The following is a 25,421-nucleotide window of genomic DNA, read 5'->3' on the forward strand; positions in this document are numbered from 1 at the left end:
AATTAATAAAAACATTGGAGATAGTACTACCTGCTGTTCATAATTCTAATAAGTCCTTCTCTCTCCACCAGAGCAAAGGCTTGCTTGGTCATTGAACTCTTAATTAGATTATTACAAGTTATACATGGGGATCTGCACTGAGTCGAACCTGCTGTTCTTGCTGTCCAAGAGATATATGTCTTAAGGCATGTGGGTTATGGCCCCATACAGGCGAGAGGGATTCTGCAAAGCTGCCCATGCTGGCTTCAGACAGCATGTGATGAATCCAGAGGCATGGCCATTTGGATTGTTTCTGCCTTGGGAGCAGCGTTATAGCACTGGCACAGCTTTAATTTTTCCACTGTCCTGCCTGGTATGTGTTGCTCAGAAACACTACTTTGTAAAGGGCCCGTCATTCTGAGCAGCTCCAGCATCGGTATCTGATACTGCTTTTCTGGTTTTAGAGGTACTTAGAAGATTTTGATCTGGATGTGTTAAATAAAATTCCTAGGAAAGCCTGCAGATCTGCCTGTTGCTGCATGAGAGAGGCCTGAAAGATCAGGAGTGATGTGAAGGACACGTCTGATAAATGGCTAGAAAGTTTTCTTGCTTGTGCCTCGTGTTTTTATCCCTGCTGATAGTGCAGTGATTTCCTGGGTATCAAACCCACCCCAACACAGAAACGGGCACTGGACTCACCGGTAAGTCCTCAGGCCCTACAAAGTGTCCAGCTGAGGACACAAACAGGCAGCGCTACATCCGAGCATAGTCATCGGTATCCAGAGAGCCGTTCTGTAAAGACGACAATGCTTTAGGAGGGCTGATAAGGGTTGTCCATCAGCCAGTCTTTAGCTCTCTGAGGCCAGGAGGAGACAATGTCCATAGCAGGCAGCGTTCTAGGCTCTGGGCTTGTCTCCTGGGACCTGCCTGGCACTACCACAGCTAGGACAAGACTAGCGAGCTGCTACTTTGAGCCCCAGGGCTGTTGGTTCCCTGTGTAATCAAAGCACTCGGCAAGAGAATGCATAGTTGTGTGAAAAAAAAAAAAAAGGTCTTCCCCATCCTGCCCCTTGAGTGTGTAGATGGCAGATATCCTCAATGACATGAGTTCTCTTTTTTTTATTGTCATTTTTGGTGCTACAGGCTTCCTCTGGCAGTGCCAATGAGGTGGAGACAGCAATGGGTCTCATCATCGGTCATGCCTACTCCGTGACTGCAATTCGGAAGCTGCACCTTGGAGAAAGGCTCACGTTCTCTTTCAAGGCAGAAAAGCTCTTCATGATCAGGCTGAGGAATCCCTGGGGAAACAGAGAGTGGAATGGTGCCTGGAGTGACAAGTAAGTGCTGCAAATCCAGCGTCAACAGAACAAAACTGTGTTTAAGGCCATCAGAAGTTAAATGCATGATTAAACGCTGAGACGCAATGTCAGCCTGCAGTACTCAGAGATGTCTGAAATGTTGTGCTGCCTCTTCCCAAGCACAGCATTCTGTGAGCAGATGAACGCATCTGGGAGCAGCCAAAGAGATTATGACTTTCTGGTCCTTAGTATATGTCATTCTTCTGGCCCCCTGTATGATGAGTAGAAAAATAGCCTACAATTAAGGTGATGAGTCAAGAGTATGAGGTTTGTTCCCAGCTTCACCACGGGGTTTGTCTGTGACTCAGTTTCTCATTTGTTTTTGATAGCTACTGGGGAGGGTATGAGTCTTTCATTCTTAGCTAACTGAAGTGACTGGTGGAAAATGCTGTAAAATTGCCATATTTGTAACGTCTTGAATTAATTTATGTTGAGTTTTAATGTGGGCCATGAGCTTAGCAGGCAGCCCTACAGAGTTGGAAATATTTGCTGAAGGGGTTGTATTCCATTTCTGACAATTAACTCATGAAAAACATTTAATTAGGATGTTAGAGCTCAACGGTGTGCTTACCAGCCACTTTTAGTATTTAATAATGCAATGCTCTTAACAGCATATTAACTTCCTATCTTCCATACTTCACCTAGCAAAAATCTAGTACTTTCAAAAAGGATTTTGATTCCAATGAAATACTGAGCTGACAAAATGCAAAGAAGAGTTGGTGTGTCATGTTTAACTTAAGCCCTAGCTCTTGTCTTGCACAGCTGCCACTCATTGCAGTGGAAGCACTGAGGACTCTGATGCTGGACCATGATTTTTGGCCTAACAGAATAAAATTGAGAATTTCTAAATTGTTAAAGGAAATGTCTGTTATGGCAGGTAACCTCACTTGCCTTCTGCCAAACACCTTCACCTTTGTCCTCCAAGTACTTATAGAAAGGGAATGAGGACTTGTGGCTCCATTTTTCTTTCCTGTAACATATAAGACAAAGAGCTCGTGTTGTATTCTATCATGTTGTCTGATCTAAGCATCAGCACACTTACATTTAGGATCCTCTTCTCCCTGCAGTCTGGGGAGAGAGGCATGTCCCTCTGGGGAGCAATGTAGAGCATGTAAATACCTGGTAATACAGGCAATGAAGTGTCTGTGTGCTGTACTATTGCTCTGGAAACTGGACACTAGGCATGTACTGCGACAATTTCTTCTCAAAGGCTCTCTGGGGAAATCTAGGAAGCACTCATGCCTCTTAAAGAGATTGAAAGACAAAGATGATAATCCGGTTTAAGTGAAGCATTCAGTAAGCTCCTGAGGAGGGAATCCAGGTTTCTTCGAAGGGCCTTTAGGAAATGGAATCAATGTTATATGACCTTCCAAACCAGCTGTTTAATGGTCCTAAGGGAGACTGTGACAAAAAAAATCAAAGTTCTGCTCTAGTTGTGCCCATTGCCATTCACTTCCTTTTTTAAAGTAGCTTTCAGTTCAATTAATGTTGTTGAACTCCTTCTGTAAACCACACTACCTTTTTTTTTTTTTTCCTGAATATTATCTACCCTTTCAATATTCCAACATTACCTTTATAAAAAGAGGCCATGAGAGAATTTTACTTGTGATTATTCTTTCAGATGAGAGTATTTACTTGCATTCATTACATCTTTTTTGTTGCTGTTTGTTTTGGTTTTGCCTTCTAGCTCTGAAGAGTGGAAGAAAGTCAGCAATGCAGAACGTAAGAGCTTGGGACTCACTGTTGAGAATGATGGGGAGTTCTGGTGAGTGGGAGTCATGTGGAGAATTTGCAGATAATGGCCACAATGAGAAATTGTCATTACTGTGATTTATCAGCTTCAAAAACAACTTTTCCAAATGGGTAATGCATTATCCAGTCCCGGCACGAGGTCTGTTTCTTTTAAGCTCTCAAACGATGACAAAGAAGAACAGGAAAAAAATGGATTAAAAACTAGATGAATAAAATGAGTTGTTATTAGTAAATGTGAGTTTCAAACAGCTTCAAAATCGGTTATATATATTTATGACAGTCACTCATAATCCAAAACAACACGTGCTGATTTACAGACAGAGTGCCAAATATTGAACACGTTATCGATTCTGTTTACTGACTGCTGTGTAGGATTTCTAGGGCAACCACGACTGAGGTATCTGTTAATACAATTGCAGCAAGTGAATTTTGGTGTTTGTCAGTGTTTTCCAGCATGTGGAAAAGGTGTGTTCATTTTCTACAGAAATTCTAGAACTCTGTTTCCACCCTGCTTGGATCCAACAAGGCATTCCAGCAACGTCTTCAGCAGACCTGCTAGTCAGGCGCCGTGTGGAAAGTCTTCAGTTTCCTGGGCTTTGTCAGAACCAGCAGCCAGAAGCCACCTGTAGGGTTTGGTTCTGGGCCATTAATAAGCCAGGAAACTATAGTAGACCACAGATACCAAGCTGTTCTCTTTTACAGAGAGGGAGCAAATGTTTTTTTTACTTGTAGCCTGGTCTGTTACCATGGCAGGCACAGGTTACAGCATCGAGATGGTGCTAAATAAAAACTATGTCCACAGTACTCGCACTTGAGTCATCTTCAGAGACAGGTGTAACAAGAAGGACCATAATAAAATTCTTGAGGAGTGGATAGTGCTTTGGTCGCAGGTGATCTCTTCTGCCATTGCAAGATGTAAGCTATCAAATCAGACTGCTAGATGCAACCTTTCCTTTAGGCTTAGGTCCTGCAGCTGAACAAATCCACAGCTGACCAAACACCCTGAGGTGACAGCTTTTTTAATTTAGTTCTAAAGCAGTGTGATTGTGGCTTCACAAGTATTTCCACATGGAGAGGTTTCTAGTGAATCAGTTTGCCCACTGGAAAGCCGAGCAATGCCTACTTTTAAATTACCATAGGATTTCATGTGGTATTTTGGCTCTTTGGGTGAATAGCGTTGATTATTTTAAAAAACAAAACAAAACCAAAACATGCACACAAAACAAAACATGATTTTCTTGGTGTCCTGTGGAATAGGATGACGTTTGAGGACTGGTGTAAGAATTTCACTGATGTGGACATCTGCCGAATTGTGAACACTTCCTACTTCAGTATCCACAAGACCTGGGAGAAGAAAATGATGCACGGGGCTTGGGCAAAGAATTCAGAGCCCCTGCTAAATCGCTGCGGTGGATGCTTTGACAACAAAACCTTCCTTCAGAATCCCCAGGTGGGAGTCTATTTTGTACAGTATTGAAGTACATGCCCTTTAACTAGGGTTTTTGAATGATCCACCCCATTCAGGTGTCAGCAATGGCTCCTTAACAGAAGCTTCATTGCAAGCGTCTGGGAGTATGCTGGCTCCCTGTGTGTTTCAGTGAGTTCTGTGAAACCTTTCAGAAGTTTAGATACTTGTTTAGGACTGAGTCAGGCATGCCAGAATTGGTGAAATCCTGCCTGGACTTCTTTGTTTCCCAGTTGTAGATAGACAGCAGGGTCTATTTTTCTACTGACAGAACTCCATCCCCTTAACGTCCTTAAACATCGCGGGGATTTTGTCCACTATAGCTAGTTAGTATCCCTCTGCATTCATCTAGTTTCTCAAAATACCTAGTTTCTTCCCCAAGCTCACCCTCTCACCAATATTACAAAAAAAACCTTTCTTTGTCTCATCCTACCCGTAACTTTTAAGCTATTCAGGTTCTCTCTTCATCCATTCTTACGTAATTTCTCACTTTCCTTCCCCTCTCAGTGGGGGTATATTTTCAACTCAGTGCATGGAAATTCAGGCGTAGAACCCTGACTACTGTCAGTGAGATCTGGCGCCTACTGCTTTAGTTATTGTTTTGAAAATTGACCTTTCTGTTCTCTCGTAACTCACTACATATCTTAGATTCATTGAAGATGTTCCTTTGTCTGCTTCTCTGCACTTACGGGAAGTTTCTGTCAGCACCCCTGACTTTTCATAGCAGGATATTGGAGAACTGCAGCCGTTGCTGTTTGGACTGGGAGCAGTCTCAGACTCCGAACTCATCCTGTCATTTTCGTGTAGATGGAGCAGCAGTTATTTACTCCTCTGTCTTATGTCAGTGCCTCCTTTCCAGAAGGTGACTTTGTTCAGATATTCCCATGTATGATTCTGGACGTATTTCAAGTGCTTGTCTGGGTCTCGTTTGTAAGCGTTTAGCTGCCAGAGAGAACAAAATATACACGTTAGGGCTGAGTATAGTGCCTGATGCAATGGAAGTTTTTATTCCAGTTGTCTTCATGCTGGTTGATTAAAAGGCTCTTAATAGCAGTGCTGGAACACACTTGTGTTACCTTGGGGCCATTATAAATAACCATGGCACATGTAAGGCACCCTAAGGTTCGGCTTAGTGTTACAGTTAGGGTTACGCTTAGGGTTGTTTGGAAAGAGAGAAGGGGCCGAGTCCTGTTGTGTGTGGGGTTGGGTAAATGCTCCCCAAGGGAGGTCAGGTGTACCCAAAGGCTTCCGTTGGAGGCACTTTTTGATGGTCTCACATCTATCTGTTCTCCCTCTCCCTGACTGACACTGAAGCCTCCTTGAAGTTCATCTGTACCGAGACAAATTTCCATTCCTATTAAAATAAGAGAATTTAAGCCAAGTATAAATGTATTCCTACAGCCACCTATTGATTTTCAGGTTGGTACCCCTTTGGACAGCTGAAATGTCACCAGATGAAAGATAATCACAGAATAACAGTTGCACACAGCTGCAGACCAAGAGAGCTCTCTTGCACTCTCACATCTCCATTTCCACACCTCCATTTGCTCTGGGACATCCTGGGTTGTCTGACAAGATAATACCGCATACAGTTCATCAGGGACAAGAATTAAAATGTGCTGTATTTTGCTGCATGTTTTTATCTGAATTTTTAGATTCCTGCTGCGGAGGCCCTGTACAGCCCCTAGGACTCCCTCTTACAGGGTCCTGTGCTTTCTCTGCCTCGGTGTTAATACAGCACGCGAATAAGTGTACAAGCATTGGGTTTGCACCACGTAACAGCCAGCTCACAGTGGCAGGCAGTAGGTGCATAAGAGGCTGATCCAGACTGTACATCCTAGGAACAATTAATGAAGCCCAGAGGCTTGGGAAGGTATTGATTTTCTTTCCAAAACGGCTGTGCTTCGGCTAGAGGTCAGTGCTTCCTCTGTGTGTGTGTGTGTGTGTGAAACTGAGATGGTGAGGGTTAGCGGTGAGAAATGGTGCCTTATTCTGCAGAACTCTAACCACAGAGGGATGTGAAGTCATTACAGGGGATCATTCCACACCCGTAACCGAGGCAGTCTCAGTACCTATCTCAGAGAAGAGCTCAGAGAGGATTTCAGCAGCTCTTGGAGGAGCAGGGAGCTGAACCACTGATGAGATTTCTCTCCATGCTAGTCAGAGAATTTCAGCTTAAATCAGGGTGTGTGGTGCACGTAGTACCCAGCTGTGCACCACTGCAGTTTTATGCTTTTATTTATTTGCTTCACATTCAAAAGTATTTTAGAATGGAAATTTAGTTAGATTGAAGAGCATCTGCCTATACTTGGCATAAATACCACCCTCTTCCCTTCCGCTGCTTCCAACAACTTAGATTTGCCCCCTGTATGCAAGAAAGAAGTACAATCCAAATGAGTCTCTAAGAGTGAGTGAATTTGCATGTTTAATTCTTAGATAGAGTAGACTCAGGGAAAAAAATGACTAGTATTTGCAAGACTCCTTTGTTTGCAGGTCACTTATAAAGACGATATTTGAAAGTCACTGGCCCTGGTTAGATATTCAAGTTGAAAGAAGAAACCAGAATGATCAAAGACCCTATCTGGAGTCTGTTGTTTTAATTTTTTATGTATATCTAAATAAAATATAGTCTTTTGCTTTCACAGCAGCTGTTCTCTTCTGCTGCCTCAACAGCTTTTTTGTAATATTGTCTTGTGCTGTCCTGTTAGGCAACTTACCTGTTTTTTTTTTTTCCTTTTTTTTTTAAAAAAAAAAATAGTAGTAGTAGTATTAGTATTAATTTTCAGCTGCAAATTGCTGAAAATATCTGTTACGCAGAACTTTCCTCCTACCCACAAATGTATTTTCAGTTGCTTCCTTTGTACGTACATATTTCCTTGGTGATGGCTTTATTTTCAGTCTCCTAAGGAATTAACAGCTCACCCTCTTCTCTCTGGCCCTAGTACATCTTTGATGTTAAGAAGACGGAAGACAAAGTGTTGGTCTCATTACAACAGGAGGATCGGCGCAGGTACAAGAAAGAAGGGAAAGGAGAAAACATCATAATTGGCTTTGAAATACTTAAGGTAGGCAGCCATCTGCAGTAGTGGTTCAGAGTTTGCTCAGCAATCTGGCTTCATTCTGGCAAATGAGGTATTTGGCAGATAGAGGCATGATTATCGCGGAAGGGTCTGGCTCTCCTCTCCACATGGGGCTTTGCATGTATACTGCGTTGTCACCAGAGCTGACATGAGACAGACTATCTGAACTATATTAAATTTAGTTCAATTCAAACTGTATTTGAACTAAAGGAACATAAATCATTGTTCCCTATTGCAAAAGAATTTTAAGTGCTTTTCCTTATTCCAAGCGCTGAGGAGACAGACTGTATTTTCATAAAAAGGAATATTAACTCTCGATACATGGGGGTTTTATTTCTCCTCTCGCTGGAGGCTCCTGCCTGAATTTCATCAGCAAATACAGCCAAGTGAATGAGTTTTAAAAGTCTGCAGTTTTTCTTTTCTGACTCAGAAAGGCCAAAAGAATCAAGAGTGATTTCAGAAGCTGGAGTGGTGAGTAGGAAATGAGCATATGTGAAAGGGAGCCAAAGGGATCCCAAACAGTAATTTAATTGCACTCACAGGGCAAATTGTGTAAAATGAAAACACAAGAACCAAAAGAAGCAGGAAAGCAAGAGAAACTGCTATGCGTCTGCTTTTTCATTGTGCAGTGGGATTATTTTGTAACCTCGTTCTCTAACTAGTGGGGTTGCACTGAGACTATGGCCCTATGTCAGAAAACAGTCATTTTGTAAGTCACTCGGAGCTGTTGACATCTGTACCACACTCATATGTTTGAAAATCACCTGTTAAGCAGATAATATTGGTAAGTGTTGATACTGAAAGTAGAATAATCTACCTGTGCCTTTGTCATGTCTAGTCTTATATCTAATTACTAGGAAGGCTTGGAAAATAAATTGCACATTAGGAAAAGTGCAGTACTCTATCTTTTATGTCTGTTCAATAATTTGCTGTTTCAGAAAAGTTCTAAACCACCAGACTCATTAGCATGGCTAAGGGTCTTCATAAGACCATAGCCTAAATAATCAGAAGACAAAATACCGCAAAAGAATATAGGGTGGCCACTGCTTGCAGGAGAATAGCTTCAAGTTTTAACTGTGCTGTGGCAGACATTAGTTGCCTGAAGAGGGTGTTAATAGAGGGTGAAAATATGGCTGTGTGCATCAGTTCAGATGCTCTAGATTAAGAGCCTGCTATGCAGGGCTGGAATGTTCTGTCTCACATGTGGAGTACTACGCTCTAGAGAAAATAGGCGGATGAATCTCATCCTCCTCTAAGATGGCAGTGTAGCTTAGCAGACGGAGTCTTTGGAGTGTGTGTGCATCTCTGCAAATATTCAAAACTCTGCAGTAGCATTATGTCTCTGCTAGTGGGTGCATGTCTTTGCCTGTCCCAAACTCTCACCTCCACTTAGGGATACATGTGTATACACCAATATAGTGAAGTGCAGAAAAGCACTGCTTGGGAGCCTGTGTGGGCTAGCAGTTGGAGCCCTTGGTTGCCCATCAGGACCATGTCCATGTCACAGCTTCAGTGGTTAAACGATTTGCCCTTATGGTACCTTGTCTTTTCTGCCCATAAAAGGCTGTGTGCTATGTGAGGAAAATCCTGCCTGCTGTCTCTTGATAATCCCTCCTTCAGTCAATCCCTTTACTGCTCTGTGGCTGTAGGTAGAGGATAACAGAAGCTATCGACTACACAAGCTGACCGTGCAGGAGAGAGTGGCCACATCTCCGTATATCAACACACGCACTGTGTTCTTGAAAAGGATCCTTAAGCAAGGCCGCTACGTCCTTATCCCAACTACATATCTTCCTGGCATCACTACCAAGTTTATCCTGAGACTCTTCACAGATGTGCCGTCAAAACTCAGGTACTTTGCACTCACCGCTGTGTGAGATCTTCCTTTGCTTATATTGGCTGCACCTCCTCGGAAATGGCTGCCTAGTTGCCCTCAAATATCCTTGCCTCTCTAGCAGGTATCACTGCGGAACTCCAAGAGTAGGCCTTTGGGATGGTCAGGGTCACCTCCAAGAACCTCCAGATGGCTCACCGGGATGTGTGTGTGCTCAGGACTTTTTTGCTTAGAGACCCAAGGACAACTGAGTCTGGGACTTTTGACCTTTTAGTTGGGTTTCTGTAGTTGCCTCAAGTTCTAGATCAGAACCCTGAGCACTGGATGCTGCTGGTACAGTTGATACTATTTGTCTTTAACCAATCTCATTTGAAACTAGGGGTTATTTGTGAAGGCAGAACTACTGCTTACTGAAATGAGGCCCACTGAATATCTGTCTTGCTTTGATATTTTTTTCCATGTTTCAGATTTTTTTTTTCCTGCTACTTTTGTGTAGCTGTTATGCAAGGGATGCCATATATTTGGTTTGCTTTGATTTTATTTTTGTAAGTCTGTTATTTCTGTATAACGAACTCGAACAAATCTCAAGTTCTGAAAAGGCCAAAATTATGCAACCATTGATAGTTTGCTTGACCTTCATTGCTTCAATTGCTTTGCTTTGATTTTTCAGAGAGCTGACAGCAGATAAACCTAAAATGACATGTTGGAGTCTTCTTTGTGGCTATCCACGGAGAATCACCCAAATCAAAATTCTCTCTGCAGAAGGTTTACAGAAGCAAGATAGATCAGGTGGTAAGTGTAAAGCATTTTGTAAAATCAAAAGGAGAGCTCAGATTAATAAGATGATGTAAAACAGCAAGAGTCATGTGTCATCCATGCTGGTCAAGAGCGATAATAGTAGCAAGACTCTTGTGAGAAGCTTTTTGTAGGGGTTGGTAAGAAATTGGCCTTTCAGGGACATCTGTTTTCTAAGTTTAAAACATGCAGGGAGACAGCTGAATAGCACAGACTCTTATGGTGTATTTCATGGCCTTCAGAGCACTTTGCTCTTCATTACCATAGGCATAATAGCACTTCAGGGAAGAAGTTATGGAATTCAGAAAACCCTTTCCAATTACGTAAACTAAGAGAGGGAGAGGTTAAATGACATGTGCTGGACTGTCTGTCTGCATGTCAAAGGAAATGTCCTGAAATAAGAACACTAAAATGTCTTTATAGCACTTGATGTTGACAGTTAATTTGGAAACTTGTCCAGTTGTTATTTGCTTCTTCATTTTCTACTCCCACTCTCCGTATGTCATCCTTTACTTTCCATGACCGGTGGAATAGAAAAAGTCAGACACATCCAGCAGTAAGTGATTGATAGGAGGGAAAGCAAAGGGGCAGAGATACTACAGTAAACTTGGAAGAGGAAGCTGAAGAGTCTGCTGGAACATTGGCTGTGTTTGCTCCAGATAACTATTCATCTCTCTTTGCTTTAAGATGTGGAACTCAGCTTCATTAACTCCTTGTGGTAGAGAAGTCATTAGACGTAGACCTGTAGTACATCTTCAGTCTCGTGAAGCAGCTATAAAATTTCTCCTACCAGATGGCTGTGATTTGGTTGCAGTTTCCTTTTCATAGTTGTTCTTGGCACCAACCGCACAGCGAGTGAATCCACCTTTCACTGTGCAAGACCCTTTATGTTAACTCTGTCTCTTCAGGGGACAGGAATGTTAGAGGGAAGAGACATAGGGATTGCTTTAGTTCATTTTTCTTGTTACTTCTCTTGAAAAACATGAGATACAAACACCTCAATTAAACAAGCACTGCAATTCCACATTCTCAGAAAGGCAGGATGGGGGGATGAGACTGAAGGGGCTACCTGTGAAGGAAATAGCAGAGCACTGCTTTGAAAAGAGGCAGGGTGTTCTTGTTCTTGCCCTGAGAAGGACATTTTCATTTTTAAGGATTTTTTTTTTTTCTCTGTTTAAAATTCCTTGAACATTTTTCTCTAGCATTCCCTGCAATCAAGCAATAAAAGCCAATTCTCCTCCCTTAGCATTTCACAATCCTTAGCACAGTTACAATCTTGACAAGATCATTAAAAACAATTGCCTACAGCTGCCAAAGAGCAAGCCTCGTCCCAGAGAACATTGCTGGATTGGATGCATTGTGACACAGAGCTCAGGAATATACAAATGAAACTTAAAAACAACTTGTAAGAGGTACTCTAAAGTACAGCACACCCCCAAATACCTTTAGGACCCAGTGCTACCACGCGTGTTCAGGTTGAGCAGAAGCATCTTCAGCACCCGGACGTACGATTACCCTGACAAAACTGAACAGGTAACCTGTTGTGGGAAGAACCGTACAGAGGAAATGGACTCATGGATTTTCTTTTTAAAGATAAGCAAAATTCGAACACAACCTAAATGTATCTTATTGTTTGTCTTTGAGGAAATCTTCACCAACAAAGTTAAAATATTTTCCTTTTTTGTCGATGGAAAGCTTTTAGTAAAAGCTTCAGTCTGTGGTACCAAATCTCATCTGTTCATAGGGCACTGAAGGAAAGCTGAGATGATTCACTCCAGCAGCTTCCCTGTTGTCTCGAGTCCTTCTGAATGTTTCTTATCAGCATTGTTTTTTCTATAAGAATCTCCATCTCACAGGGTACATTCATGGAGTGTTTTACAGAATGGCGCTTCTTATAGCAGCTTTAGACAAATGGAGTTGGTAGAGTGCATAAGTAAGAAAATCATGAAGCCAAACATGCCCATTTGTGCTACACAATAAAAGCAAGCTGTGCAGTGACAAGGCTAACACCCCTAACTGGCACTCTGCCTTCTAAGGGCGCCTTGCTGGGAAGCTTGGCAAAGTTCCTGATTGATACTAGTGTCCCTTTTTGGTAATGTGAAAAGCTGGATGTGGTGCATGTTTCTCATCTGTGGTGTTTGTTGTTGTTTGTTTGTGTTTTAGATTAAAAAGACTGTATATAGAAATTCACTGAAGCACACTGCATGGCTGGCTTGTAAATATACACTAGGAAGTAATGTGTTAATGTGTGACATTAAATATCCCATATTCTGAGATTATTTCCTAATCCTGCCACAAAATAATTCATTTCATTGTCATCTCTCATCTCCTTGGCTTCTTTCTCTCTGATTTTTCGGAATCCATGTTTGGACGCTTTCCCATGCTTATCTCAAGGAGAAATAGCAGCCAGGTGTTCAAAAAAACCTTATTTGCATTGGGATCTCAAATCAGCTATCTCACAAGTGAGTTTATACCTCAGTCACATGGGTAGTTACCAAATCGCAGCTTTACCTGCCACCAGGAGCATTTCCTGATGTGAACTGGACTTAAAAATCAGCAGCAGCCTCCTGTCTGATCGGTACTGTGAGATGAGGGAAAAGGCCACGTGGCAACTCCCATTGGGAGCGACAAGGAGAGGTTTCCCTTCAGGTTAGGCACAGTCAATGTTTATTCAAGTAGAAAATGGGTAGATTAAGTGGTAGTCTTCGCTGCTAAGAGGGCCTCACACACAGGTTACTCATTTTCTGGCTGCAAAGGTTGATAGCAACTTGTTTCCATGAGAGCTGCTGTGTCAGATTATCCCCACTGTGCTTTTCACAAGGGTTTCTTGATTTCTCGATCCGCTGATCTGCAGCATCTCAGCTCTCAAGCTGCAGCTTTTCTTCTGCTCAGTCTGTCATCAGTCAGCTGCATCCCCCCTTGCCCAGCTCCCTGCTTGATTTGTGTGACGCATCGCTGCTGTCCCTTCGCACAAAGAGCAGACAGAACTTGATGATAATGAAGGAAGGTATGTTTCTTTGTAGAGCCTGGGAGAGCTGAGACATCTCATTACATTGCTGTGACAAACTGGCCTGAAAACACCGGGATATCTTTATACTCTGACACCGGTGTATGTGGCTGTGTAAAGTAGGAGGAACCTGAACACCGTTTGTTGATGTATGTTGGATAGAGGGAGCTTAGACTTAAATGAACTGTTCATCACATACGCCCGTCGCTGTCATCTGAGAGTTGCACACAACTTTCTGAGCAGCTCCAGGAGGAGAATGAAGGTTGCATAGCAAGTACACACTCGGCCTGGCTCATGAACGGGTTGTCATCAGAACCCTGCTCCTTGCCAGAGGAAGGTTGTTTAATCTCTATTTTACATGTTTATGTGAAAGCTCTTCCTTGCTGCTGTCTGTGATCCATTGTCCCGTCTGGAAAAAGTAATGGATGGCTTGCTGCTGACAAGAGTAACAGATGAATCTAGCTGCCTAGAATCAGTGCATATTGGCTTCTTCTCTTGAAAGTACCTCTCTCTGAGTTACTTGTTACTCTTGTGCTGAAGTCGATCCAGCTATCTGCGAGCCAAGTATGGTGGCAGGTTTGCAAGAAGATGGGGAAGTGCTGTGCACTTCTCTCTCACATTCCCAAGTCTGTTTTAAAAATTGCTCGTGCTACTGTCTGTCACACTCTTTTCCTAACAGTTTATCTTCCGGAACAAACCGTCTTTTGCATTAAGTCTTTCCACTGGAATTCCATGCTGAATTCACACGTTTAATTGCATTTTGCTATTTCTTTTCTAAGCGAGGTATTGTGATCCCTGGTACGTAACAGTCCTGGTAAGGGGAGTATCTGGTGCCCTTTGTGGCAGTTGCCCTGGGAGCAGTCTGAGAAATAGAAGGAAGGAGAGGGCAAAAAGCAGCTGGTAAATATTCAGCAAAGGCACAAGGAAAGGGAGAGAAAATGGAGGAGGGAGGGAGGGAATTTGCTGATACCGGAGGAAATATTCCCGTTTCTTATCAGTACTGTAGGAGAAGCTAAAAGGCATCCCCTGAAAAAGGACTCAGCTGCAGAAGGCCGAACAATCTGTTGTAATTCTCAAGGCAGTCCTCATGTCTTAGCACTGTCTGCTGTGTTTGGCCAACATCTTTTTCTAGTGACTGGGTTTCTCATAGTGCTTGGGATACCCGTAGGAGCAGTCTGTCTGGAGAGGAGCAGGAACATCTATGAGAACTTTTTCTCAAGAAAGCCTTTTGTGTTTTGTACAGTGCTGAATGATGTGGATGTTGGATCTTTAGTCCAAATCTTCCACTTCCTTCCCTGCCAAAAAATGTGTTAGCCTTCGATAACTGTGCATAGATTTCTTTAAGTCTTAGAAATGTTAGGACAACTGTCATTACTGCTCATGTGTTTCTGGTCTTCACAGATTTCAGCTTTTTCTTGTGCTGTTCATCCCTACAGCTTCCCAATACGGCATCGTGGCCGTAGGAGCGAGATGGAACAGCTGGCTGTGCAGGTGCTGTTCATGCACCTTGTGGTGCTCACGGCGTAGCTTGAGTCACGCGTAACTGAGGACTGAACAGAGTCCTCCTTTCTCTGCCAGAGCAGTTGCCAGAGCAGCAGCTCCAGTTGTTTCCCTGCTCAGCTTACGGTGAATGCTAGGATATTGTTTTTCCACATTAGGAGCCCTTTCTGCGCTGTCATCATCCTGTAAATAAACCAGGCATAGAGCTGCAAAGAACTGGACCAGCTGCAGCTGAGAACACCTCTTGTTCCATCCCACATGTGCAGCTCCCTCATTTCTTGCTGCTTCTACTGGGCCTGAAGCCAGTCCTCCTAATACAACAGGCAATGTGATCGTGAGGACGTGCTGTGCAGGTGCCATTCATGTCCCTCTTCTACCTCCCTCTTTTTCCAGCTAGTTCTGAGAATTTAAATGTTTCTTTTAAACATTATCTTTCCTTTTCCTTTATAATTCCCTTCATTAATAGTTTCTCAGTCCAGTAAATTCACCTGTTAACTCTTAAAGCCCACCACTTCTTATCCTCTGTGTCTCTTGATGATGACTGTCAATAACCAGATGTTGCTTTGCTCTTAGCCCGCGGCTGCCTCATGCAGGACCCTATTTTATTCAGATCTATTTTCCAAATCTCTTTGCAAAGGGTGGAGCTCTTCCATCACTGATTACACAGCGTGGTGCTGCCTCGTGCCCCAGAGCTAAATCCACACGTTCAGTGACACAGAAAGTAATTGCCTACCAGAAAGGCCAATACATCGCTACCTGCTGTAGGAAGTGTGGTATGTTGTCAGGGCAACAGGCCTACCGCGTGTCTGGCCAGGTGTAACCAACATACGGAAACATCTTTTCCTTTCTCATCAGTGGAAGGAGCTCCTTCTGTTTTGGATGTAGCTGTTACGTGGTTTGCTTGTGTGAGATGTTAGTTCTGTTCCTGTAAACGAGTGATGCATTTGAGGAAAATCATACTGGGAGTGAGTTGTTTAAAAATTAAAGCTGCCTTAAAATCGTGCTGCTGTATGGCTGTCACTGCAGTGGTGGCATTTTCAAGTAGATGGGGGATGAAACGTGTGTAAGAAACGATCACGAGTCTGAAATGCACTTACGCACACTCGGTTACTTTATTTAAAATCCGTATCACAAAAGTAGAAAGGGGTGGGAAAAATAGATACGCTGTCGTTAACACTAGGAATAGATAGAAATACTAGTGTTGAAATGCAAAAAAAAAAATGTAGTGCTTGTGTTTAATTAAAAGTTAATTATAAAGTGGAGTGGTCTGTTCCATTCCAGGGTACAGGCAGGTTTTTTTCCAGATCAGTTCTTGCTCCCCATTGGAATGGAAAGAAAACATCGTTTATAACAAACTGGAAATGTTCAATGTGAAAACAACAAAGCATTTCTAGAGTGTTGACTTTTCTCAGTGGGTTACGTATGATTAAAGAGTAATTTAAAATATTAACTGGGACCTATGATAGATACAAATATATTATGGTAATTTAAGTTTTAAAATAACATAGACCCAAATGACAGCACCAAAGAAATTCTATCAGGTTCGTGGGAATTAAATGAGAAACTGTGGAGGACTTGCTTTGACAGTTTCCTACAGAAAATGTTGTTGCAACCAGTGTACTCCTGTGGGTTTGGACAATATTTTATTTTTTGGAAGAGCAACTGCTTCATGAAAATTACCTCCTAACATTAATGCTCGTATCAGAATGCAGTAGACAGCATTTTCAAGCTAGGCACTCTACAGCTAGGCACTGAGATGTGCATTCAGTGATCTAAGAGCAGTTCCGTGCAGTTCCTTTCCTTGTCCTCTTTGGGAATTGTGGATGACAAAGAGTTTTGACCTTCTGTTTTGACTCAGGAGCCCAAACTACAAATCAGATTACATACATGCAGGTGCATTTTGGCTCTTATGTCTTGAGCAGCGTCAGGGAGTTTCACTTGGAAGACTTCGTTAGCTGAGCCAGGAGGATGTACAGCAAGGGGATGTGGGAAGATCGCAATCCCAACCAAGGAGTGAGCTGGTTTCTTGGCAAATGGTGCTCAGCTTCCAGCTCTGAGCATCCAGTTGCTACTGACATGAATGAGGTTAGGAAACCAGCCGTGTGGTTGTGCTGTGCTCTGCTGTCCTGTTCCCATGCTTACTAGCAGTGGTGATGCCAGGCACAGGAGGATGTTGCTCCTGCTGGGTTTCTGGGGAGGTCTCAGCTGCCATTCTGTGTCCTAACGGCCATGCTGTGTGTTCTAGGAGCAGATCCCTATGTGCTTATCAAGTGTGAGAACCAAAAAGTGCGCTCCCCTGTACAGCACAATACTACCAGTGCTGTCTTCAACACACAAGTGATTTTCTACAGGAAGAACATCGACAGTCCCATCATCATCCAGGTGAGACAAACCACATGGGGCGTGCTGCCAGAGACGGGCAGGGGAGCACAACACCACCACGTCTGAATGGCGTGAGGTGTGTAGATTTTCTTCACATAACTGGTAACCAGGATAAAAGTGGGAGAACCACTGCCCCCCTTACTGTCCTGATGCTATTTAGCTGCTCAGCTGATTCTCTAGCCCCGGTCTTTTCCATAGAACAGCAAGTGATGACACTTAAGGAGCGCTCTGACAGAGTGGACCTAGCTCTAACACAGAGGAAAAGCATTGTAGACACTGCAGAGGTGAGCATGAGCAGGCAGAGTGGCACAGACAGGCAGACTGTGTACGTTTTTTACTGCTGATGAGTTCAAACCAGTAATTTTTATTTCTCTTCTAGGCAGGCTGTGACCTAGAAAGCAGTAAGCTGCATTTAGCTCCTTATTTGCATAGCATATGCAAATGAGCATGCAAATGCAGAATTTCCCACATGCTCACTAGACAATTGGCTAAATTTAGATGTGTGCCCCCTCCTCACTGATCCTCTAAGGGGTTAATGAGAGTGACCTTCCTCCAGCACCACCCTTCTGAGTAAAGCGTGAAAGAGAAGCAGTGCTTCAGCTGGGGTTATTTCTGTCCCCTTGTCTCTAGGTCTGGAACAGCAACATCTTGTGTGACCAGTTCCTTGGACAGGCGCTGCTGGCAGCTTCACCCAGTGACCCCCGAGAAGAGCAGACTCTGCAGCTCCGAGGGAGAGGCAGCCAAGAAGCCGACGAGGTGCCAGGTCACATCACCGTCAAGGTTTTTTCCAGCGATGACCTCGTAGAGCTATGAATACCAAAGCCCTGCAGAACCAGACAGAGCTGTCACCTCGCAGCAGGGGGGCTTGTCTGTGCTTTCTGTGTGAATGACTTGGAAGGAAAGGTTGCACATAATCACAGTCGCTTTAAAAAGAAATAGTCCTCTAAAACTCTCCATTATCACAGGTAATGGGGAGAGAGGCTTTTAAGGGGAGAAAAGTATATTTATGCATATACATACATATGTTCATGATACAGCAACACAATAAAAGAGAGGGCCACACTAACTTAATTAAGACATGAGCTCACAACCATCTTCCCCAGCAGCATGCTTCAGGAGCTTGTGACACGTAAGCTGGAAGCACACATGACAGTTCCCACAGGTTCCCAGCACGTCACTATCTGCCCTCAGCAGAGGGACTGGAGGCAGGAATGGCTGCATCTCCGTGGCCACGTGCCTGCAGGTTGGTGCGCTTTGAGCACAAGGTGGGCTCACATGGCTCAGTCCTTGTTCACTGCCAGACTCCCCCTGGGAGGGGGACTTTTTTTGAGTTTTGATTGGAAATTTTTCCCCTTTTATAGAGAGAATTTTTTGATAAATTTAACTGTTATAAGCTACAGATCAGGTATTTCTGTTCCTTGGCTAAAATGTCGTTACTCAAGGAGTTCTGGCATTAGGTCTTAAGACCAGGCATGCCATGGCAACGTTAAAATAGAGGGGCATGTCTCGCAGTGACAGGTTTGCCTGCATAGAGGCTCTCTTAATATTCCTCTATTCTCTACCACAAGCTGGCGACTCACAGATTGATACATTTAATCAAGAGAAGGGCATTTCACAATTCAGCTGTGGCTTTGCCCAGAGGACAAATTCAGTAATGGGAGCCCACTTGCTAAGGTGTTTAATCCACACAATGCTAAAATGGAATAACACTCCTTTTGCCTCATTAGATGTGATGAGTAGCACCAGATACAAAGAGGGCAAAAGTAGCTCATGACAAGGATGGGTGTGTCAAACAAAGATGCCATGCTGTGGCAGGTATTAGTTTTTCTCTCTTGAAGAATTTTGCATAGGTTTATTGCTGATAGAGCTGACATCTTTGATAAAGCTTAACTTGCATATGATGGAGGACAGGTATTGTTCAGATTTTCTTCCAAGCAGGGTTCGGGTACAAGCTTCCTTTTAACTTTTGCATGTAGCCTGGCAGTAGGGTTTCTTCAGGGCAGCCGTTTCTGTGCTGTCAGGCTGTGCAGTGATTGTGTCAGTATAAAGAGGCTTACTGTGTCAGGCCTCTCAGAAATGGATTTTATATGGTTGCAAATTTTGGTCTTGAAAGTGAAGCTGACTATTCTGCCTTTTGTACAGCCAGGGAATTTGGATTTCTCTGTACCTCACAACCACTTCAGTCATTTCGTGCCATTTTTATAATTTATAAAATGCCGCCCAGTAGAGTTAATGTTTTCACAAAAGGTTTTGAAGTCTCCTCAGGGCTCCAAAAGGATCATTGCTGTGGGAGGAAAATGATTTGTCTGACATGTTTGGGCTGGAATGTAAGGCTATGAATGATATAATACCGCCATCAGCTTAGTTGCATGTACCAAGTACCTAATTCCAGCTCTCTTTTTAAATAGCTTGGGCTCAAGCCATTTTGCACTCAGAGCATTTGTCAGCTGGGAACTACACGTGGTTGGCAGCCCCACAGGCAAGTGTAAACTCCTGGCTTTAGAGTTGCTTACTCTCAGATACAACTGTAAAGTGCATTTTTTTTATTTTTTTTATATATTTTTTTTTATTTTTTATTTTTTTTTTAAAAAAAGCATGAAGTTTCTCACACAGACCAGGCCTCGAGCAAGACACACAGGGAGCTGCAACTCAGTCTGGGCTGCCCTACCGCCGCATTACGACCTGTTTACCTCATGCTTCCTCACACGCTATTTTATTCCATGGTAACTCTGCCTCGGGGCAGTGTGGTGTGAGGGGTGACTGCAGCCCATCAGACACATCTTGCACCAGGACAGCAGGGCTGTTGTTGGCCTCAGCTTGCTGTGGCGTTCAGAAGGGTTCAAGCCCCATGCAGTGAATCATAGGGCAGCGGGGTGAGCAGGAGAGCATGCCGAGGCAGAGCAGAATTGATCATGCTGTATAATCCCCTTTTCAGACATTTTTCCAGGGGCAGTTCCTTATGAGATGGGTGCAGTAAGGAGGGATTGGCTTGACAAGCTGATTGATTTGGGTCAGTGTTCAGCCTGAAGAAGGTTCCTGTCAGAGCCAGCACCCAGCATGGCCGGGCTGCTTACTCTCTGTGAAACGACTCGGCCTGCAGCCAGCCAGAGGCTTATGCCTCCCGCCTGCAGCAGGGAGTCTCTGAGAGAGACTGCTTGCCTGAGCTCATCGAGGGCACAAAGCCATCTCACCTCCTAACCTGAGGGGGATTGCTTGGCTGTTTGCTGCAAGCCCCATAGCCCTGGTCTCCGGCTCCCAGCACCACCACCCCGTGCCAGCATCTGTGAGAGTTGTCCCCAGCATCAGTGAGACAGAGGGAGCCTAACCAGCAATTCTTTGTTGTGTATGGCTGACTGACAAGGCAGGAAGTCAGGATGGAGTGAATAGAGGTGGACATTTTTAGACCTTGATAATTATGTGAGCTCAAGACATCCCTGTAGCACAGGAGCAGAGGACCTTACACCACCACTGTTGGTCAGGCTGGAAAAAGAGCTCTGTTCTCTTGGCTTTGCCTGAAGGTAGCACAGTCCCAGACACGTAGCTGTGGATCGCCTGAGCAATGCTGAGACCTAGGAGATTTTCTGTACTTCTACATTTATTAATGTTTGGAAGCAGTTGGAGCAGGCAGGATTTGCCCATCAGCAGGAGCTGATCCACCTTGGGCACTGGCATTGTTGATTTCCAGAGGCATCTACTGCTCCCTCAGCCCCAGCAGGTGGGAGATGGCAGCGATCCCGAGAGGCCAGGAGCAGGTTGAGAGGGGAGCTGCAGCTGGACAGGGGCCAGCACCCACTGCTCTAGGGGCTCCTTCACCTGTTGTACATCTTGCCACACACCTGGCTTACGTGGTAGGTAAGCAAGGTATGCTTGAGATAAGAGAATTGCTTTTTCAGACAGATACGGGAATGTAAGATCAAATGTTACCAGAACTGGGCAGTATTTTTCAGTGGGAAAATGAAGGTGTTTGCTTTTTGTGGTGGCTGCATTTTTATGCACTTGGGCCACCTTCAGCTGAGGGTTTTGCCCCTGCCTCCCCCTCAATTAAAACAGAGGGAAATAGTCTGAAAATGTTTCATTTCAACCTTTATTTTTCCATATGAAGAGATTTAAATAAAAGGTTAACAAAACAAAAATGCGTCAATTTCTGAAACGAAACATTTTATTTCAGAGAAAACGAACACCCCCCCCGCCGCTTATAGCCTGCCAGGGAAGAAAAGCGCGCACCTCTCTCCCTGCCTGCCACAGGCACACACCTGGGGCCTTTCAGCCCCTTCCCCCTTGCCCTTCGCCTCACAGCTGTGGCTCGTTGGGCCGGGCCCATCGCCTCGGAGGGGACCGAGGTGGCCGCCGTGGGCCCCCGCAGCAGCCGCGCTGGGGCTGGAAGAGGCGCCCCCTACACGGCCCTTCGCCGTTTGCCTCGACCCCTCGCCGGCCCGACCCCTCGCCGCGGGACTGAGCAGCGGTAAGGGCCGCCCGACGGAAGGGACGGGCCCTGCGGCGCGGGGCCCGGCGTGGCGAGGAGCCCCGGGCGTAGCCCCGGCTGCGCGAGGCGCGGCGGGCGGCCCCGGCTCGGCCTCGGGCTCGGCCCCGCAGCGCCGCTGGAGCCCTCCCCGCCACCGGCCGCAGGGGGGCGCCCGAGCCCCGCGCCTGGGCCGCCGCCATTACGCGACGGCCCCGCAGGCGGCGCTGCGGCCGCCATCTTGCGCCCCCGGAGGGCGGGCGGAGGCCTCCCGGGCGGCTCCCCGTGAGGCGGGGCGGTGGCGGCAGCGACGGGCGGGGCCGCTGGAATCGGGGCGGCCGAGAGCGAAACGTCCCCAACGCGTCCATGCGGGTTTAAAATGTACGTTTCTTTATGTACACGCGGGTGGGCGAGGGAGGGAGGGGCAGAGAGGGAGAGACCCCCTCCGTCTGCAGTTGTGCCGCACTCCAGCCCGTGCATCTGGCTGTGTACATACATACACGGGTGTACACACACACACACGTACTGTACATGTACACCGATGGCTAGGGAGCCAGAGACCCTTCTGTAACTGTGTAGCACGTCCCCTTCTCTGCTGCGAGTGTGGTAATTAACATAATCTGTGTTTATGTATAGACGTGCACACACGCAGGCCTTGCACGCTTTCTCCATCGATGCGGTTTGGGTAATATACTTTTATATGCATATGTATATAAATATACGTAACTCTGAGATCCTTTTATAAAGATAAAAAATCTAAAAATATAAATTCTAAAGATGTAACACGTACATATAAATGTATACTATATGGATAGAAAGCTACATAGTTATTTAAGGCTCTGTATCTATTACAGTAGATAGCGTTGTGTGGTTATATAAAGAGCTATGTACGTGTGTGCGAGTGTGCAAATATTTATATAAAAGTTTTGAAATGTGTATATACTTCTTATATATGCACACCTGTATTTAAAAAAATGGATGGCTTGTGAGAATATTAGTCATAAAACATTATTGCTGGTTTTCTGCCCCCCATTTAAAATGCTCTGTCTTTACACAGACACATATATAAAAGATACATCAGCACGCTATATAGCTGACTAGAGAGAAACAGGAGTCTGTATGTGCAGTGTATATACACATGTACACCCCTATAGATACTGTGTCCTATAGAATGTGCGTGGAGTGTTACGTATTTATAGAAGGGTGTCTATGTATATATAAAGTAAGTCGTATATGATATAGAGCTGGCTAGAGAAAGTGCGTATGTGCATAAATAAGGTGCATATTTATATATTAAAAATACTGTATCATCTGTTTTATATGTGGCTAGAGTGTTAGATACATGTCTCTCACGTATATAATACACATGGAGAGTGAGATACAGTGTTGTCTAGTTACAAAAGGGGGTGAGGGAGCTCCCATCCCACATATATGTGTATGTATGCCTTACCTATATATGTATAAATACATGGATGAATTGAAAATGTTATATATGTATGTGCGTATAGTTATGTGTGTGTATATAGATAGCCCCATGCATAGAATATAGTGTCGTGTATTTAAGGGGCTCTGTGTGTGTATCTATATACATATTAACTATACACAGGCATAATTCAACAAATATATGCACATATATGTAGATGGCTTGAGAGAATTATAGAAGGGTGTGTGTAGGTGTGAGCAGAGAGGCACTCTTCTGTGTATACAGGTACACACCCATAAATAAACAATATATAATTTATAGTATATATTATAATCTTTAAATATTTATATAGAGAGACAGTGTGGTGTATTTATAGAAGGGTCACTGTGTGTATACAAAATGTACAAGATAGGTACTATAGTACATACAGATGGTGGGGGTGCACTTTATGGGGGGTATATATGTGCATACATGTATATGGCTGGAGTTACGTAAGAATAGGGGTGTGTGCGCACATGTATAAACTATATAACCTATAAGCTATTTTCTATAAATACTGAGAGAGAGGGAGAAACGGATACAAAAAGAGTTAACCTTGTTATATAAGGGCCTAGGGTGTTTGTGTGTGTGCACATATGAACTATATAGTAATTATCTGCCAGGCTGGTGAATGACACAGTGTTGCATGATTATAGAATGGTCTCTGTTTTTCTCAGAATATAGCTATGACAATACATGGGGGGAGGGGGACGGGGGGGCAGGGACAGACACGGGAATGGGGACGGGACGCCTCTGTGCCTTTTTTTTTTGTGTGTGTGTGTATCTGGCCATACACACAGACTCTTCTTAAGCTCTCTTGATGTGTGTGTATATATAATAGATACTATATATGATTCAGGTATGTATATAATGCTGTTACATTCTAATTAGCTATAAATATTATACAATATCCTTTATACACATGATCTGTGTATATATGCATATGTAAAAATGCTTTTTTAAACGCATTTTAAGAAAGTAGATGCATTTTTCTGGTTATATACTGTTACGCAGTTATATGTCAGTGTATATATAAAATGCCTATGAAATATATATTGATGGGGACAGTATAACATTTATATGATGGTTTCTGTATGTGTAAGTATATGTAAAGTACACTGTACAATATAAACACACAGCATTTATATAACTATATAGCTCATCTATCATATATGTTAGTATGTATGTAGGTACACATTGTAATATAGCTATATATAAATATATAAGCCACCTAGGGAGGCTCTTATATAAGGCTCTTTCTCTGTATATGTGTATTTATTTTATATGCATGTATGTTACAGTCTATGTAGATAGCTAGCGCACGCTATGGTTCTGTATAGCTATGTAAAGAGCTAGAGCGAGTGATACAGTTACACAAGGCGTGCTCTGTCTTGGTGTAACTATATAATACGTGCATATGTTTAACGTATGTGTATATTGTATATGTGGGGGCCAGAGAGAGTTACGTAAGGGTATTATTCTCACTCTGTGCGATCCTTTTTAAACTATATGTTACATAGTAGGTACATGTCTGTGTATAGCTCTAAGTGCATACAGCGAGCATCCCCGTCTGTGGTTCTAGCATGCTCTCACTAGCTACTGCTATTGTATATACACATACACACTACAGAGACCCTTATAGAACTATATAAAGCTCTCTTGCCATCTATGGATATAGTACATAACATTAAATATGTATTTATGTGTATGGGTGCACGTCTATACATATTTGTAAAATCTCCCTATGCATACAGGTATTATAGCGTGCGAGCGCTAGTGAGTGGTGTTTTATATAGTTAGCTGAGGTGTGCGTGCACGCAGAGCTGGCTCTGTTTGTGTTAGAAAGTTCTATAAGTAAGGGTCTCATGTCTGTGTGCACACGTGCAGGCACTGGCATGCTGTGTGGTGTTACGAGCCCAACACGCAGCTCTTTGCCAGCCATGCTGCATGTGCTGTTGAGGGTTTCCCATGTGCCTGCCTGGTGAGCCACTGGCACTTAGTGAGGGCCACTGTCACAGCGCTTGTCCCCCATTTGCCCAGGTGACCCACAGCAGCAGGGCAGCCACTTGATGTGCAGCGTGGGAGCAAGAGGTGCTGGAGCTGCTGGACTGCAGCTGAGAGGCAGGCAGCCAGCACCACGCCTTGTGAGGGTGAGAGCCACGGCAGGGCTGGAGAAGGCCTTTGAGGTGGGCCTGGAGGTAGGTGCAGCCTTGACAGATCTGGGACATGTCCTCTCAGGACCAGGGGCAATGAGTAACAAGCGTCAACATCCTGGTGCGAGTCAAGCACCAAGTGGAGAGATGGGACTTAGCACAGAGGAAATATGGGACTTAGCACATGTGTTTTGT

General features: G+C 44.1%; 1 protein-coding gene across 4 annotated transcripts in view; it reads left to right on the top strand.

Annotated features, from left to right (window-relative positions):
- Nucleotides 1–19,696, top strand: part of CAPN6 (calpain 6) — a 59,154-nt gene extending 39,458 nt beyond the window's left edge. For all 4 annotated transcript variants that reach the window (XM_035325410.1, XM_035325409.1, XM_035325411.1 and 1 more), the window contains 8 exons: nt 1,123–1,316; nt 3,025–3,102; nt 4,347–4,539; nt 7,497–7,619; nt 9,284–9,486; nt 10,139–10,260; nt 17,016–17,152; nt 17,783–19,696. In XM_035325410.1, the coding sequence (XP_035181301.1) occupies nt 1,123–1,316; nt 3,025–3,102; nt 4,347–4,539; nt 7,497–7,619; nt 9,284–9,486; nt 10,139–10,260; nt 17,016–17,152; nt 17,783–17,965 (1,233 nt within the window). In that variant the 3' untranslated portion in view covers nt 17,966–19,696. The remainder of the gene's footprint in view (nt 1–1,122; nt 1,317–3,024; nt 3,103–4,346; nt 4,540–7,496; nt 7,620–9,283; nt 9,487–10,138; nt 10,261–17,015; nt 17,153–17,782) is intronic.
- The last annotated feature ends 5,725 nt before the right edge of the window (nt 19,697–25,421 follow it).

Source organism: Oxyura jamaicensis, chromosome 4 (assembly GCF_011077185.1).
Source record: "Oxyura jamaicensis isolate SHBP4307 breed ruddy duck chromosome 4, BPBGC_Ojam_1.0, whole genome shotgun sequence".
NCBI lineage: Eukaryota > Metazoa > Chordata > Aves > Anseriformes > Anatidae > Oxyura > Oxyura jamaicensis.